Source organism: Mirounga leonina, unplaced genomic scaffold, assembly GCF_011800145.1.
Source record: "Mirounga leonina isolate KUSES-001 unplaced genomic scaffold, KU_Mleo_1.0 Mir_53, whole genome shotgun sequence".
In the NCBI taxonomy this organism is placed as follows: domain Eukaryota; kingdom Metazoa; phylum Chordata; class Mammalia; order Carnivora; family Phocidae; genus Mirounga; species Mirounga leonina.
In genome coordinates, this window is record NW_023270807.1 from 37248620 (window position 1) to 37261925 (window position 13306).

Genomic DNA, 13306 nt, shown 5'->3' on the forward strand with positions numbered 1-13306 from the left:
AATCCAGAAGGACTTTATAATTTGTTCTTTTTTTGTTGACTGACATTCAGCGTGATTTTAAGACTATTAGCAAATCACATATGATGACTAAAAATCAGAACATTTAATTAATCAGCTCACTTAAATCAATTAATTATCTTTGCAAGAAGACAGGGAGATTTCTGTGTTTCTGTTATCCAGAGAATTTTATTCTCTTGTACTAATAAAGAGGTTTTTTTTCTTTTTAGTTTTTAGCCTAGGTTGCCACCATTCATAATTGAATGTCAGCTCATGTTCCAGCCAAAACACTTTAAATAGGTTATTATTTTCATTATTGTTATTATTGTTATCTTCAGTCAGTACTGTTATATCTGATGGTAGGCTTACTTCTTTAGGAAGGTCATCCATGCTGTGTGCTCTCTCTACACAGGAGCTCTCCCGAAGCACTGGGAAGCAGGGAGTCTGGTCCCCATCGCTGACACAGCAGATGAGGGATGAACAGCCAAGTGACATGGTTGTTGTGAAGGCTAAAATAAGTGCAGCTATAATTCTAATTAGTTTGTCTATCTTAATAGCAACATCTAGTCCTGGGTATATTATACAGCTGCGAAAGGCTAAAAATATGGCAGCTATACTTTGCTTTTGGAAATCTATTCTTCATAATTTTTTTCTAATTATAATTTGATATATGTTCATTGCCAAAGATTAGGAAAATTTAGAGAAGTATCTGTAAGAAAATAAAAATCACCGATAATTATATAGTAGAGATAAATCCTATTTACATTTTTTGCATTTCCCATTTTTTATATAATTGGGCTCCTACTATACATATAATTTTATGTCCTCACTGTGTTTCCACTCAGCATGTCATTAGTACTTTCTCATGGTCATAAAAAATATCTCTGAAAACCCCTATTTTAATAGATGATATTCATTTGAATGGTCATATCATTATTTACTTAACTATTTGGTTGTTGGTCCTAGTTTTCAATTATAAATTATTCTGTTATGAACATATCGTACATACATTTTTGTGTTGATCTCTGATTATAATAAAGCAATATTACGCTTCCTCTTAGCTTGTGTATTTTCAGTGCTAAACTATAGAATATCGGATAGGTAAACAGTTTATAGGTGGTAATAAATCTGAAAAGATTGCATATGGTGGTATATGAACTGTTCTTTGAAGGATGCACCACCAGGGCTTTGGCAGCTATGAGAGTCAGGATGTCACAACTGGGGAAAATTCAGGAGCAGCGATGTGAATGGAAATGAGCTTAGGCTGAGTGCATCTGTTTGTATGAGTATGATTTAACCACAGTGGAAGGATAGGCTTGAGAAATTGAAAAAATAAAATTTGAAATGTGGAGTAAAGAATTTGAATTTGTTATAGATGTGGCAACCAAAGGTCCTAAATTCTCTGGACCATTGTACTAATCATTACGAATCTTTATGTAGCACATTTTATGTGCAAAGCTCCCCCTTGTGGAGGCCCACTGGGTGTTTATACTTCAGTAAGGGTCATCGTATTCATCCAGTGAATGCAATGGTCTGTCATGTCCTCACAAATAAATTCCTAGAGTCAGACTGCGATACAGTGCTGGTTTGGAAGTGGCAATCGGAAATCTTTGGAGGTGCAGAATCAGAGCACGGCCACAACTTAAATGATGCAAATATTTTAAGGATTGTTCTTAGTATAGATTGAAGGGGCATGGTTAAAGGCAGGAATAGTAATGCAGGACTGGGAAGCAGGGACTGTAAGACTTAGCAGAATGGGTTGGAGTAGAAGGGTTTACATTTAAATGATTTAATCTAGTGGTTCTGATTACAGAGTTAACTCCTTTCAAAATGTAAAAGCCTCAGTGCCCTTCCCAGATTTGCTGGATCTGAATTTTGGGGAGATGGGACCTCTAGATATATGTATATGTATGTATATTTAAAGCTCCCTTAGAGACTCTGATGTGTGCCTCTGGTTAGAAAACACTAAATGAATTAATGTGTGTTTTTTCCACCCCAGGAATTTGTCAACTTGTCTGAACCTACTGTTTTGAATCTTAATACACTTAATATGCATGTGTATGCATTTTTCTTTTGCGTATTTTTCATACTCTCTTCAGTTCCTGAAAAATTTTTTTCTGTTACTTGGTGTCAAGTTCTTTAACAAACTTATTAATTGCCATTACTCTGCAAAATCAATTTTGAGCACATGAAATGCACTACAAAAGTTAAAAGAAATTTCTGCAATTTTTTTTCTTACTAAATGATAGGGACAAAAGCCAGGATGGATGATCAAATATGGTATTTGAGAACATCAAAGCTGGCTCTGGCCTTGGCAATTATCCGCTCAACACCAGCAGACACAAGCAGCAGAGAATACACAGAGCACCTTGCGAAGGTGGTGTCTGAGCAGGAGTCAACATGGAGATCAAAAGTCCAAGCCTTGGAAGCTGAAGTTCTGCAATTACGCCACAAACTTCTTCTGAGCAGGATGCATGCGGGAGTGTTTAAGAGTGGTGAGTGTATGAAAATGTCATTCTGGGTCTTTATTATTTACTTTTTTTAAAAAAAGACTTATTTATCCATTTTAGAGAGAGAGAACGAGCAAGTGGAGAGGGGAGGAGCAGAGGGAGAGGGAGAGAATCTCAAGCAGACTCAGTGCAGAGTGCTGAGCCCAATGGCTCGATTTCATGACCCTGGGATCATGGGCTGAGCTGAAACTAAGAATCGGTTGCCCAAGTGACTGAATCACCCAGGTGCCCCTTTATTGTTTACTTCTAATTTAATTTAATTTTTTAGAAAAACTGAGTATAGCTGACACACAATGTTACATTATTTTCAGGTATAAAGTTTAGTGATTTGACAACTCTCTACATTATGCCATATTCACCAAAAGTGTGGCTATCATCTCTCCTGTTACATCGCTATTACAGTATCATTGACTTTATTCCTTATGCTGTGCCTTTTATTCCCAGGACTTACTCGTTCCATCACTGGAGGGCTGTTATCTCCTCCTCTCCCTCACCCATTTTGCCCAGTCTCCCAGCTCCCTCCCCTCTGGCAACCATCAGTTTGTTGTCTGTATTTATGGGTCTGATTCTGCTTTTTGTTTGTTTATTCTTTTTTTTTTTAGATTCTGTTTATGAGTGGAATCATATGGTATTTATTTTTCTCAGTCTGACTTATTTCATTTAGTATAATACTGTCTAGGTCCTTCCATGTTGCCTCAAATGATGCGATCTCATCCTTTCTTTTGGCTGTGTAATATTCCATTTTGTGTATGTGTGTGTGTGTGTTCGTGTATGTGTATCTACATGTATGTATAACATTTTCCTTATCCATTTGTCTATTGATGGACACTTAGGTTGCTTCCATGTCTTGACTATTGTAAATAATGCTGCAATAACATAGGGGTGCATATCTCTTTTCTTGATAGGGTTTTAGTTTTCTCTGGGTAAATATACAATAGTGGAATTATTAAATCATATGATATTTCTATTTTTAATTTTTTGAGGAACCTCCATACCATTTTCCACAGTGGTTATACTAATTCTGGTTTATTTCATCTTCACAATTATTTAGAAATTGTTTAGTTTCCTAAAACTAGACTTCTTGCCCTATAAAGATTTTTTTTTTTACTTGTAGTCATTCATTAAACATTTATTGTTACTTCCTGATGAATGAGGCTACAGTAGATATTGGGATAAAGTTGGAGAATGAAAATATCTAGATTTGAAGGCAATAATGTTTTAACTTACTGGATAAAATTTAAAATCTCATTACTTAACCTTATTATTTTACTATGTATGTTATGTTGCATTTATATTAAATAATTCATCTAGCAGTCATATATCATGTACCAGCTATGTACCAGGTATGCAGTGGGTGGTGGGGACCCAAAAAACACGTAAGAGGTGCTGTCCTTGCCATTAAGTACCTACCATTCTAGCAGGGAAGATAGACCTATAAATAGTTAACCCAGTGTGATAAATGCTTTAATAAAGATACTGACAGAGCACAGAGGAAGAAGCCATTCATTCTGCCTGGTTTTGAAGACTTCTCAGGTCTGGCCCTCAAGGTTCTGTCTACTAGGCATGGTCACGGAGCGTGCAGCAAGAGGCAGGAACATGACCAAAGGCAGAGCAGTAAAGAACACATGTGCCATTTAGGATACTGTCAGCATTACATTTCAGAAGTGACCAGAACACCATGAGGGAGAAAGGAAGAGAAGTGAATTGGGACCAGGTTCAGAAGGGCCTTGAATGACAACCTAAGGACTGTTTTAGTTTATTTCCTATCACTAAGTTGACCATACAATTTTTTGTCTCCCTAGGGCCCTTGTGAGAGTGAAAGTAGGGAACTGTTAATGATTATACTAGGACAACAGGTGGAAACCAACTCCTGAGCATGCTGGAAATGTGGTCACTCCATTCATCAGGAGCCGTATAATTTTTTTGATGCAGAGGATTGACCCACATATTGGGACTGGGAAACAATTCTGGTGATTTTTAAAGAATGTAAAATCCTTTGCCTAAAACCCTTCCCCAGCTCCCAATTTTGCTTCACATTTGATTCAGTCTTGTGATCAGGGCCTGTGATGCTGTGAGTGATTTCACCTCTGTTTACCTCTCCCACCTTGTCTCATACAACCTCCCCATTGTATACAGGGCCCCAGCCACTATGGGCTTCCTTCCAGCCTGGGACCTTTGTTATGTTCTTCTCTTTGAATCTCTTTGTGACTGGTTTCTTCCCTTTCTAAGAGGTCTTATTTTAAATGATACCTCCTCACTGACTGCTCTATATACATAGCACTCCCCACTAGTTTTTCTTTACCTAAACATCCTAAACAAACATGTGGATTGTTTGTTTATGTAATTGCTACCTTATCTCTTGAGCTAGAGTTTAAGTTCACTGAGTAGTGGGTTTTGATTTGCTCAGCACTCTCTACTCAATGTCCACCCCAAACTCTGACATGCAGCAGGTGCTCAATAAATATTTGTCACATGGAAGTGGGGCAGAGAGGATGTTTCTGGCCATAGCAGTGATTGGAAGCAAGGAGACCGGTTTTAAACATATTTACCAAAACCCATATGAAGAATGATGAATTGAAATCAATCTATGATAGTGAGAACTAAAAGGAGGTCAGACATATATACATGATTTTAGAGTAGACACTTCAGATATTTGTGAATGATTTCAGAGTGTGATTAAGGGACATAGAGGCATTTGGAATAATAAGGTTTCCAATCCCAGTTTATTGAATTTATTGCAATGCTTTGCATATGGATAGTGAACACTGAAATAAATTTATATGATAAAAAATTGAGTCCAGGTTTGTCTGAGTGTAGGCTAATCCCTCATCCCTGAAAAACAGGGATTACGTAGAAGGAAGGTGGAAGGATGGTCCTTAAAGTCAAAGAGGATGAGCAGGCTGGAAAGAGCAGACTCTTATAAACATCTGTGATATCAAAACTGTTGTTTACTGTCAAGGGTCTGTTTATACCACTGCTCTAGTAGTGTGGATGATTTGTTTGGAACACGAATGTGCCTGACAGTGAGAGCCTAGGTGAGAACTTGTTCTCACACTGAAAACTTGCACTTGCAGCACCTGTGAGAGAAATTTTCAAATACCCTACAATTAAAATCAGTTTTACTTGCAGCAGGAGCTATAGGTAAAGCATTTCTGCACAGGAGGAGCTATAGGTAAAGCGTTTCTGCACAGATGTTTATAAGAAACTTGACTCTCCATCTGTTAGCTTAAACTTGAAAAATGAGGAACAAACAGATTCCGATAAATAGAGCCACTATTAAAGGGGAAGGAACAAAACCTAACAAAGGGGAGATATTAGATTGATAGGGAAATAAAGAAGGAACACAGCATTATTTAAATATGTATAATTTGAAAGACTGACTTACTCTAAGAAAACTCCATACCTGAGAATCAAAACTATATTATAGATATGTTTATATGATTAAATATTTTCTTCTGGAATTTTCAGGGTTGCTTTACATATGCAACTCTTCTCAAGTGGCTAGAGACAACTGGCCCTCAATAAATGTTGAATGGACTGCTTCTTGACAGATTGAGAGGCTGGGTAACTTAATTTACAGCATCAACTATCCATTGAAGCAACTGAGCAACCCAGAATTCAATAAAGCAGAGCTGAAATGGCAAAGTAAACAAATAAAAAAGCATGATGTAGTTTATACAGCATTTCAGTAACTCAGCTGTTGTTTTATTCTGATTTATTTTTCTACAGCTTCTTAGAGAGACAGAACTACTTCTTTATTACATTTATTAAAGGACTAGACTGTACACAGAAGGGATAAATAGAACTCGCTCTTAGAATTATGCCACATTGTAATTTTACTTAAATGCTCCTTAGTAGTGGGAGGAAGGAAGGGAGGAAGGATCAAAGAAACCCAGATAATCCAGTGACACATTTCTCAAAGTCAGTTTGGGTGATGGCTGGTAGGCATGGTTAGTTGTCTACTCAGTATGTAGCTTCCTACTTCCTTTCTAAGGCACTCTAATTTTGTTTTGGCAGAGATGTGCTTATTCCCAGTGGGTTAATCCATGAAAGGCTTAGATTTGTTTTGCCAATATTGTTCTAAGGTTGGGCAGGGGCCAGTGAAAGGTAAAAAGCAATCTTCTGAGCCTTTGATAAAGATTTGCCTCTCTGTATAAAGAGATTGAGGCTCATGAAAGAGAGCACTTAAATTTTTCTTTCTTTCTTTCCTTTTTTTTTTTTTTTATGTCAACCACTTGTTTCCTGCATGCAGCACTGCCAGTTGAAGATACGATGATGCCTGGATCTGTGGTAGCCAATTTGCAACTGTGAGGCAATATTGAAAAATTAATGGCCAGCATGCTAAGGATAGTGAAATAGTTGGAGGAAAAGGACCTGGGTCCTTCTCTACATTGCTGAGCAGTCAAAGCAACGCTAGGATGACTTTCTTAGGAATGTTTAAAAAGATAAGCAAGGGTTTAAGCCATTGTTGTCCATGTGTTCTCTTCCATGTATCTGAGCACATCCTAATTTATAGAGTGGGGAAGGGGCGGGGGTCATGAATAATTTAGAACGGCCCTACTTTTTCTTCTGCCAAGAGTCTTCTTGATCTATATGGGAGAAAATGAGTGAGAAAAACTATGTTCTTTAATCTAGAACAGCTTCCCGTTAAGGATGGCCTCATAATGTTGGCAAGAATTTCATCTGTGTCTGAGTAGGTAGGTGAGGAAGACCCAGAGCCTAGAGACTGGCCAGGAAGGTGTCAGTGGCTGTTCTTAAATGTTGACTAGGGGTTGAAGGGGACACGGTGACAGGAATAGGGCTTTGTTAGTGGGAATAATGGCACAGAACTTCAGTGAGCAGACTCCGGATTAAAATTTGAGTATGTGTGTGTGAGAAAGTGGGGCAGGCAAGGGGAATCTGGACAGGTATAATTATACAGTAATTTGGCATTCCCAGGAGGGAAGTAGATAGATGAAGTGTCAGGTGTATGCTTTTCCCCCTACAGTTTATGCATTTGGTGTCTTCGTGAATGATAGCTAGGCTACTGGATGAGCAACTGGCTAGAGGGAAAAGAAAGAGAAAAGTAAACCAGAACAGTTCACCAATTTCCATGCTTGCTTAGTAAATGTTCGCTGAATGCAGAGCGACTGTGCCGAGTGCTGGGGCTGGGTGGTGGCGCCGTGCACAGCAGGAGCACAGTGACTTTCGGAGCTGGACTCAGCCCTTCTGTGGTTTAGGTCCTGGACACTGCTGACCGACCAGATGGCTTTAGGAGCTTCCCTCGCCTCTAGCTGACAGTGTTTCAGTTTACCCACCTCCTTGCCTGTTGTCTCCTTTGCCGTTTTATACTCTGAGGATCAAATCCTCAGCGCTCCTGTGCCTGCCCCAGACCCTTCTTCTCCTGTTGTGTGAGCTTGGATTCAGGAAAAGGCTTTTAGCTAGATCAGTGTTGACGGGGGGTCAGAAAGGGTCCGGCTAGCCTGGTTGCCCGTGTGCACCTCGCCAGACCCAGCACGGAGCCTGTCTTTGTCTCCCGACTGCTACTTTTCCAGCCCAGGCCCACTCAGCCTCTGTCCCAGCCTGTCCCAAACCACATACGGAGGACACATCACAAATAACTGACTTACAGTCACAGCTTTGAAGCTCAGCATTTATAGGTTGGGGGGCGGGGGGGGGGCTTCACTGTTGCACAGGGGCTGAAAGAGCATGGAAAATGAATGCATAAGCATTTCCCTTTTTAGTTTTGATATAAGCTTTTATAATACAAATTTCCTTAAAATTGCAGTTGATTTAAAACATACATGCATAGTGTATGTAAACATCAGGAAATGTGCCGCTAATTTAATATGGAATCTAATGAAAGGCTCCAAAATAATTTAAAGCACGTTGATAATTACACATTAGACATGCTTTACGCATTATGTAAAAACTGAATATTTTGATGTTAGAGACCATCAACATACAAAGAAATTAAAGTTAAGGTTAAAAAAAAGCTCCGAATCTTAAATGGCTTTGCTAGTGACAAGGCAACTGTTTAGAAATGCAAACATGTCAGTTCTAAGAAGAGCTGGCTCTGGTAGGAATGGTGGGAAGGGCCGAACACGCACCAGCTCGGTCCTGGGCCTCGAAGACGCGAGAGGCTGGGCTCAGGTGAGGGCAGCCGGGTGTCCCGCGGTGTGCCATGTTCCGTGTTCCAGATGGACGTCGTCAGCCCTGCCACACCTCCTCCTGGTGCGGGGCTCTGCGTCCTGCTGTGTGATGCAACCGTCTTTTTCGCCTGAGCTGGGTTCCTGGAAAGTATCGTGAATGTCCAGGTAATCCCCTAATTAGGGTGCCTCTACTTTCTGTGTATCCCTGGATTCTTCCCATTTCTCTCCCTTGCAGCGCCACTTCCTTGGCCCTGCTTGATTTATCTCAGTTAGACTCTATGTTTACGGTTGCAGCCTTGCCACTTTCAAATCTAGGCTGCAGCCCAGACTCAAGTCCTCTCATTGACTGTAGGATAAATCCACAGCCCTTAAAATAAGCTATAGGCTTCTCCACAGTTTGGCGCTTGCCTCCTTCTCTAGCCTGTCCTGTCCTCACTATGTCCTCCACATTCTGCACTGCAACACATGAAATGTCTTTCACTTACTCGAATCCACCTTGTTCTCTTTCAGCTTAAGGCTTTTTACAGCTGTTGTTTCTCTCTGCAGGATATATTCTCTCAATCCTTTTTGTCTGGTTGGGCACTATTCTTTTTTTTTTTTTTTCTGATACAGTTTTAATACCCTTTCTGCCTTTGCTGACTGCCTCCTTAGACTAGATTAGATTCTCCTGCTGGGGGAAGCATACTATTCTGTACTTTTCACAGCATTTGTGAGCCAAGTTATAATTGTTTAATCAGCCTGTCTTCCCTGTAGGACCTAAACTCCATGCTTGAAGGAGTGTACTTTTTCTCATCACTGCTCTATTTCTGGGGTTAGCACAGTGCCTGGCATGGGGTGGTGGGGTGCTTGGGGATATTTGTTGAATGAATAAGTTTCGACATGTTTTATGTGAATGTTAATACCTGGAACAAGGTGCCCAGGCTGATCTGTCATTTCTGGGAATCTACCAAACTTCTACAGTGCCGGGAGGAGGATCAGGAGGGCAAGACCAAAGCATCCTAGGGAAGGAGACACTCACTAAGGTAGGATGAGTATCAGAGCTCCTACCTTTAAGGGAGCCATCTATTCATACAGTAATTTGATCAGAATAGAATAAATGAAGAAATGAAGAGTGACAATTTTTGGATTCTCACCTGTGGAACAAAAGCTAAAACTATTCAAAGTATCTTTCTTTGAATTCCAGGATCTTTTCTCAGTGTAATTTTTTTTTGAATAGTTTAACCTGTAGTAAACTTCAATCTGGTCCTTATACTTAGGATTATATTTATATTTTTGCAGGTTTTATCTGCATTTTTAAATGCCCTGCTGTGTGTCTGTATTTGATTTTTTAGATTCTTTTAGAAATCTAAAGGTACCATTGAGGAGTCTGAATTAATATTTGGGTCCTAGACATCTTGAAATTTTTTTTAGAATAAATTCAATGTGGAGTGAGTAAAATCCAGTTAGATAGCTGTAGACTGTAGTTTAGACAGGGAAAATTAATGGAGTAATATCAATTCCATTATGAAAGCAAGAAGGAAAACAGGTAAATAGGGTAAATGGGAATAGGTTTGAGATCCTGCAGTGCTGGCAAGCTCCCAGGTGATGTTGATAGTGCTGGTCTGAGGAGCATAGTTTGAGTAGCAAAGGACTGTGGGCTATTTTGGGGGTGGAGTTTGTGAAGGGAAGGAGAAGAGATAGGTTGGTAGTTGGAGAGGGGGCAAGGTGGAGAGAAAGTTGGTTTTTGTTGTTGTGAAGATAGAAAAGATGGCAGCACACTGGTACTTGGGTAGGAAGGAATTAGCAGAGAGAGGAAAGTGAAAGATTTGAACAGAAGAGGATAATAAAGAAATCACAGGGGCTTGGGGCCTGAAACCCAGAAGAAATACAGAGCATGAGTGGTGGGCCTGGCCCTGGACCTCAAGCAGGGGCCCACATTTCTTCTTCTGAGGCTCTTGAAGGTAGGAGTAGGTGCCCCTTTATTCGTTTTTTTGCTGAGTTCATTCCTGGCAGCTGTCCTTTGAAGTTCATTTTTGTTCCTTTCTCCTCCTCCAGTGCCCCTTCTTAAATCTGTCCTGTTGTTTTGTTGTTGTTTCAACCTGCTTTTGGACTTTCATTATTGCATTTCTTTGCCTGCTGCTGCAACTCTTGTCTGAGTCATCCCCACCTCCTGCCTTGGTTGTAGAAAAAGAAATGAGGAAAGCAGAGTTAAGTAACGTGCCAAAGGTTAAATGGGTAGTAAATGGAGTGGAGTTCTTGTAAAATCCTAGAACAGTGCCTTTCCAGTACTTTAGGGAGCTTTTTTAAACCAGTGGTTCTCAAAGTGTGGTCCCCAGACCAGTTGCATCAGCATCAGGTAAGACCTTGTTAAAAATGCAGATTCTCAGAGCCCACCTGTTACTTACATAATCAGAAACTCTGGGGGTAGAGCTCAGCAGCCTGTGGTTTAACAAACCCTCCAGGTGATTCTGATGAAAACTGAAGTTTGAGAACCACTGGTTTAAACAAATAAAAGTGAAATATATATTCAGGGAACATAGTAAGACTTCTCCAGAAAAATGGGTCGGTAGAGACCTATTCATCCCTTGTCCAAACCATCTGAGTGACAAATCAAGAGGGATTTGCAGGAGGGGAAGAATGAAGGGGGGGAAATCAGAGGGGGAGACAAACCATGAGAGACTATGGACTCTGAGAAACAAACTGAGGGTTCTAGAGGGGAGGGGGGTGGGAGGATGGGTTAGCCTGGTGATGGGTTTTAAAGAGGGCATGTATTGCATGGAGCACTGGGTGTTATACACAAACAATGAATCATGGAAGACTACATCAAAAACTAATGACGTGGGCGCCTGAGTGGCTCAGTCGGTTAAGCGGCTGCCTTCAGCTCAGGTCATGATCCCAGGGCCCTGGGATTGAGCCCCGCATCGGGCTCCCTGCTCGGCGGAGAGCCTGCTTCTCTCTCTCCCTGTCTGCCGCTCTGCCTACTTGTGCTCTCTCTCTATCTCTGTTAAATAAATAAATAAAAATCTTTTAGGAAAAAAAAAAACTAATGATGTAATGTATGGTGATTAACATAACAATAAAAAATTAAAAAAAAAAAAGAAGGATTTATAGGCCAGCCTCTGAAAGATACCGTAATCCCAATCGATAATATTTAACCCTGGTCACCAAAGAATTGAGAAAGTGTTCATTTAGAGCCTGACAGAGCTGAGGAAGATAGTTGAAATTAGAGAAAATGAACCAACAACAGTAACATTAACATCACCCTAACAACTGTGTTTCATACTGTTCAACGAAGTGTGTATATAAATATAATAGGAATCTGAGGAGTGTGTACTGTCGATTTTTGTTCTAGGAGAACTTCTCTCTTCCTTATCACCCTTCCCCTCTCTTCCTCCCTCCATCCTTACTTCCCACATCCCTTCCTAATAAGTGCTGATATGTTCTGTCATTGAGGAGTCTGAATATATATTTCCCAGTATATAAGATGTGTGGTTGCATAAGACAGCCCCTCCCCTTTTTGCAGGGGAAGCATCCTTTTGAATATGTATTTCAAGTAATTTTAAAGACTTCTTGTAGGGGGAAAGTTGGGGATCAGAAATGCAAGATATTGTATCCTATAAATCAGTAGAAAACCTTAAATTCTGATTAAACTATACCATTTTGCCAATCCTTAAAAAGTACATAACGTAACATAGCTAAAAAGAAATGTATTGCTATGAATGAATGCTAGCATGTTGCAGGCGTAAAAACACATTTATTCATAAATAAAGTTTTTGTATCATGCTCGTGGAACACATACTTGCATTATATTCTGGGCCCTACGGAGGACGAACTAGCTGTAACTTCAGTACAAAATGAATTTGAATGAACTCCGAAATTGAATGTGAAGACAAGCAAATGTCTCAGTGAAAGCAGCGGAAAACCAGCAGCAAAGTGCAGTGCTGGCGAGTGAGTATGTGTAGGGGAGGTGCCGTGCACGTGCACACGGGACCCCCTTGGCTCTTGGGTGATTCGTGTGATAACGCTTCTGAGGAGGGGCAGCATTACTCTTTGCTTATACTGCAGGGAAATGGTGGTCTTTCCACTTGAGTCTCCTGTTTCGGAAACACCATTTATGTGAATTTTAAAATTGAAGTTGCTCGTAAGCTTGTCTTAGAGTGAATGTGAGGAAACGCATCGGAGAGTGCTCAGCTGTAGGGTGTTTGTGCTGCTCTCAGCCTTCAGTGAATCCGTGGTTTCACATCATCCATTTTTCTGTAGGAAGCGTGGGATAATTTTTCTTGTTTTCTTTCTCTCCCGTTTCTCTCGGAGTCAGAGAGAAACACTGTCTATGTGTCTTTAATACATTCGGGCCATGTCTGCCAAGTTTTATGCTTTGAAATAAGCAAGGGAAGGATTGTGTCCAGGGAAAGCTGGTTCTTAATGCTTGCGCAAGCCTAGCTATAAAAATTCCTCATTACTCTTTTAATTAATAAGTCACATGAAGAACAAAGACTCTGTTGCTTTTGTGCCCTCCCTTGGTGCTAGATTCAGAAAGATCTTTCACACAGTAGTTTTTCAAAGATGTTTCTGGGTTTGATATTTGAATTATCACTTCTGATGAGGCTTATAAATATTTGTAGCAGAAATAATTTTCATGAGCTAAGGCAGGCTTTTCTATGTAAAATGTAAGACATGCAAAATGTCAAC

At 40.1% G+C, this 13306-nt stretch overlaps 1 protein-coding gene across 3 annotated transcripts in view; it reads left to right on the top strand.

Annotated features, from left to right (window-relative positions):
- The window catches only part of MEI4 (meiotic double-stranded break formation protein 4), a 237039-nt gene that overhangs the window by 34351 nt on the left and 189382 nt on the right, over window positions 1-13306 (top strand). For 2 of the 3 annotated variants that reach the window (XM_034991828.1, XM_034991830.1), the window contains exon 1: window positions 1430-2492. In XM_034991828.1, coding sequence (XP_034847719.1) covers window positions 2240-2492 — 253 coding nt within the window. In that variant the 5' untranslated portion in view covers window positions 1430-2239. Of the gene's footprint in view, window positions 1-1429; window positions 2493-13306 lie in introns of those variants that run through there. The other variant, XM_034991829.1, reaches the window with a different exon arrangement.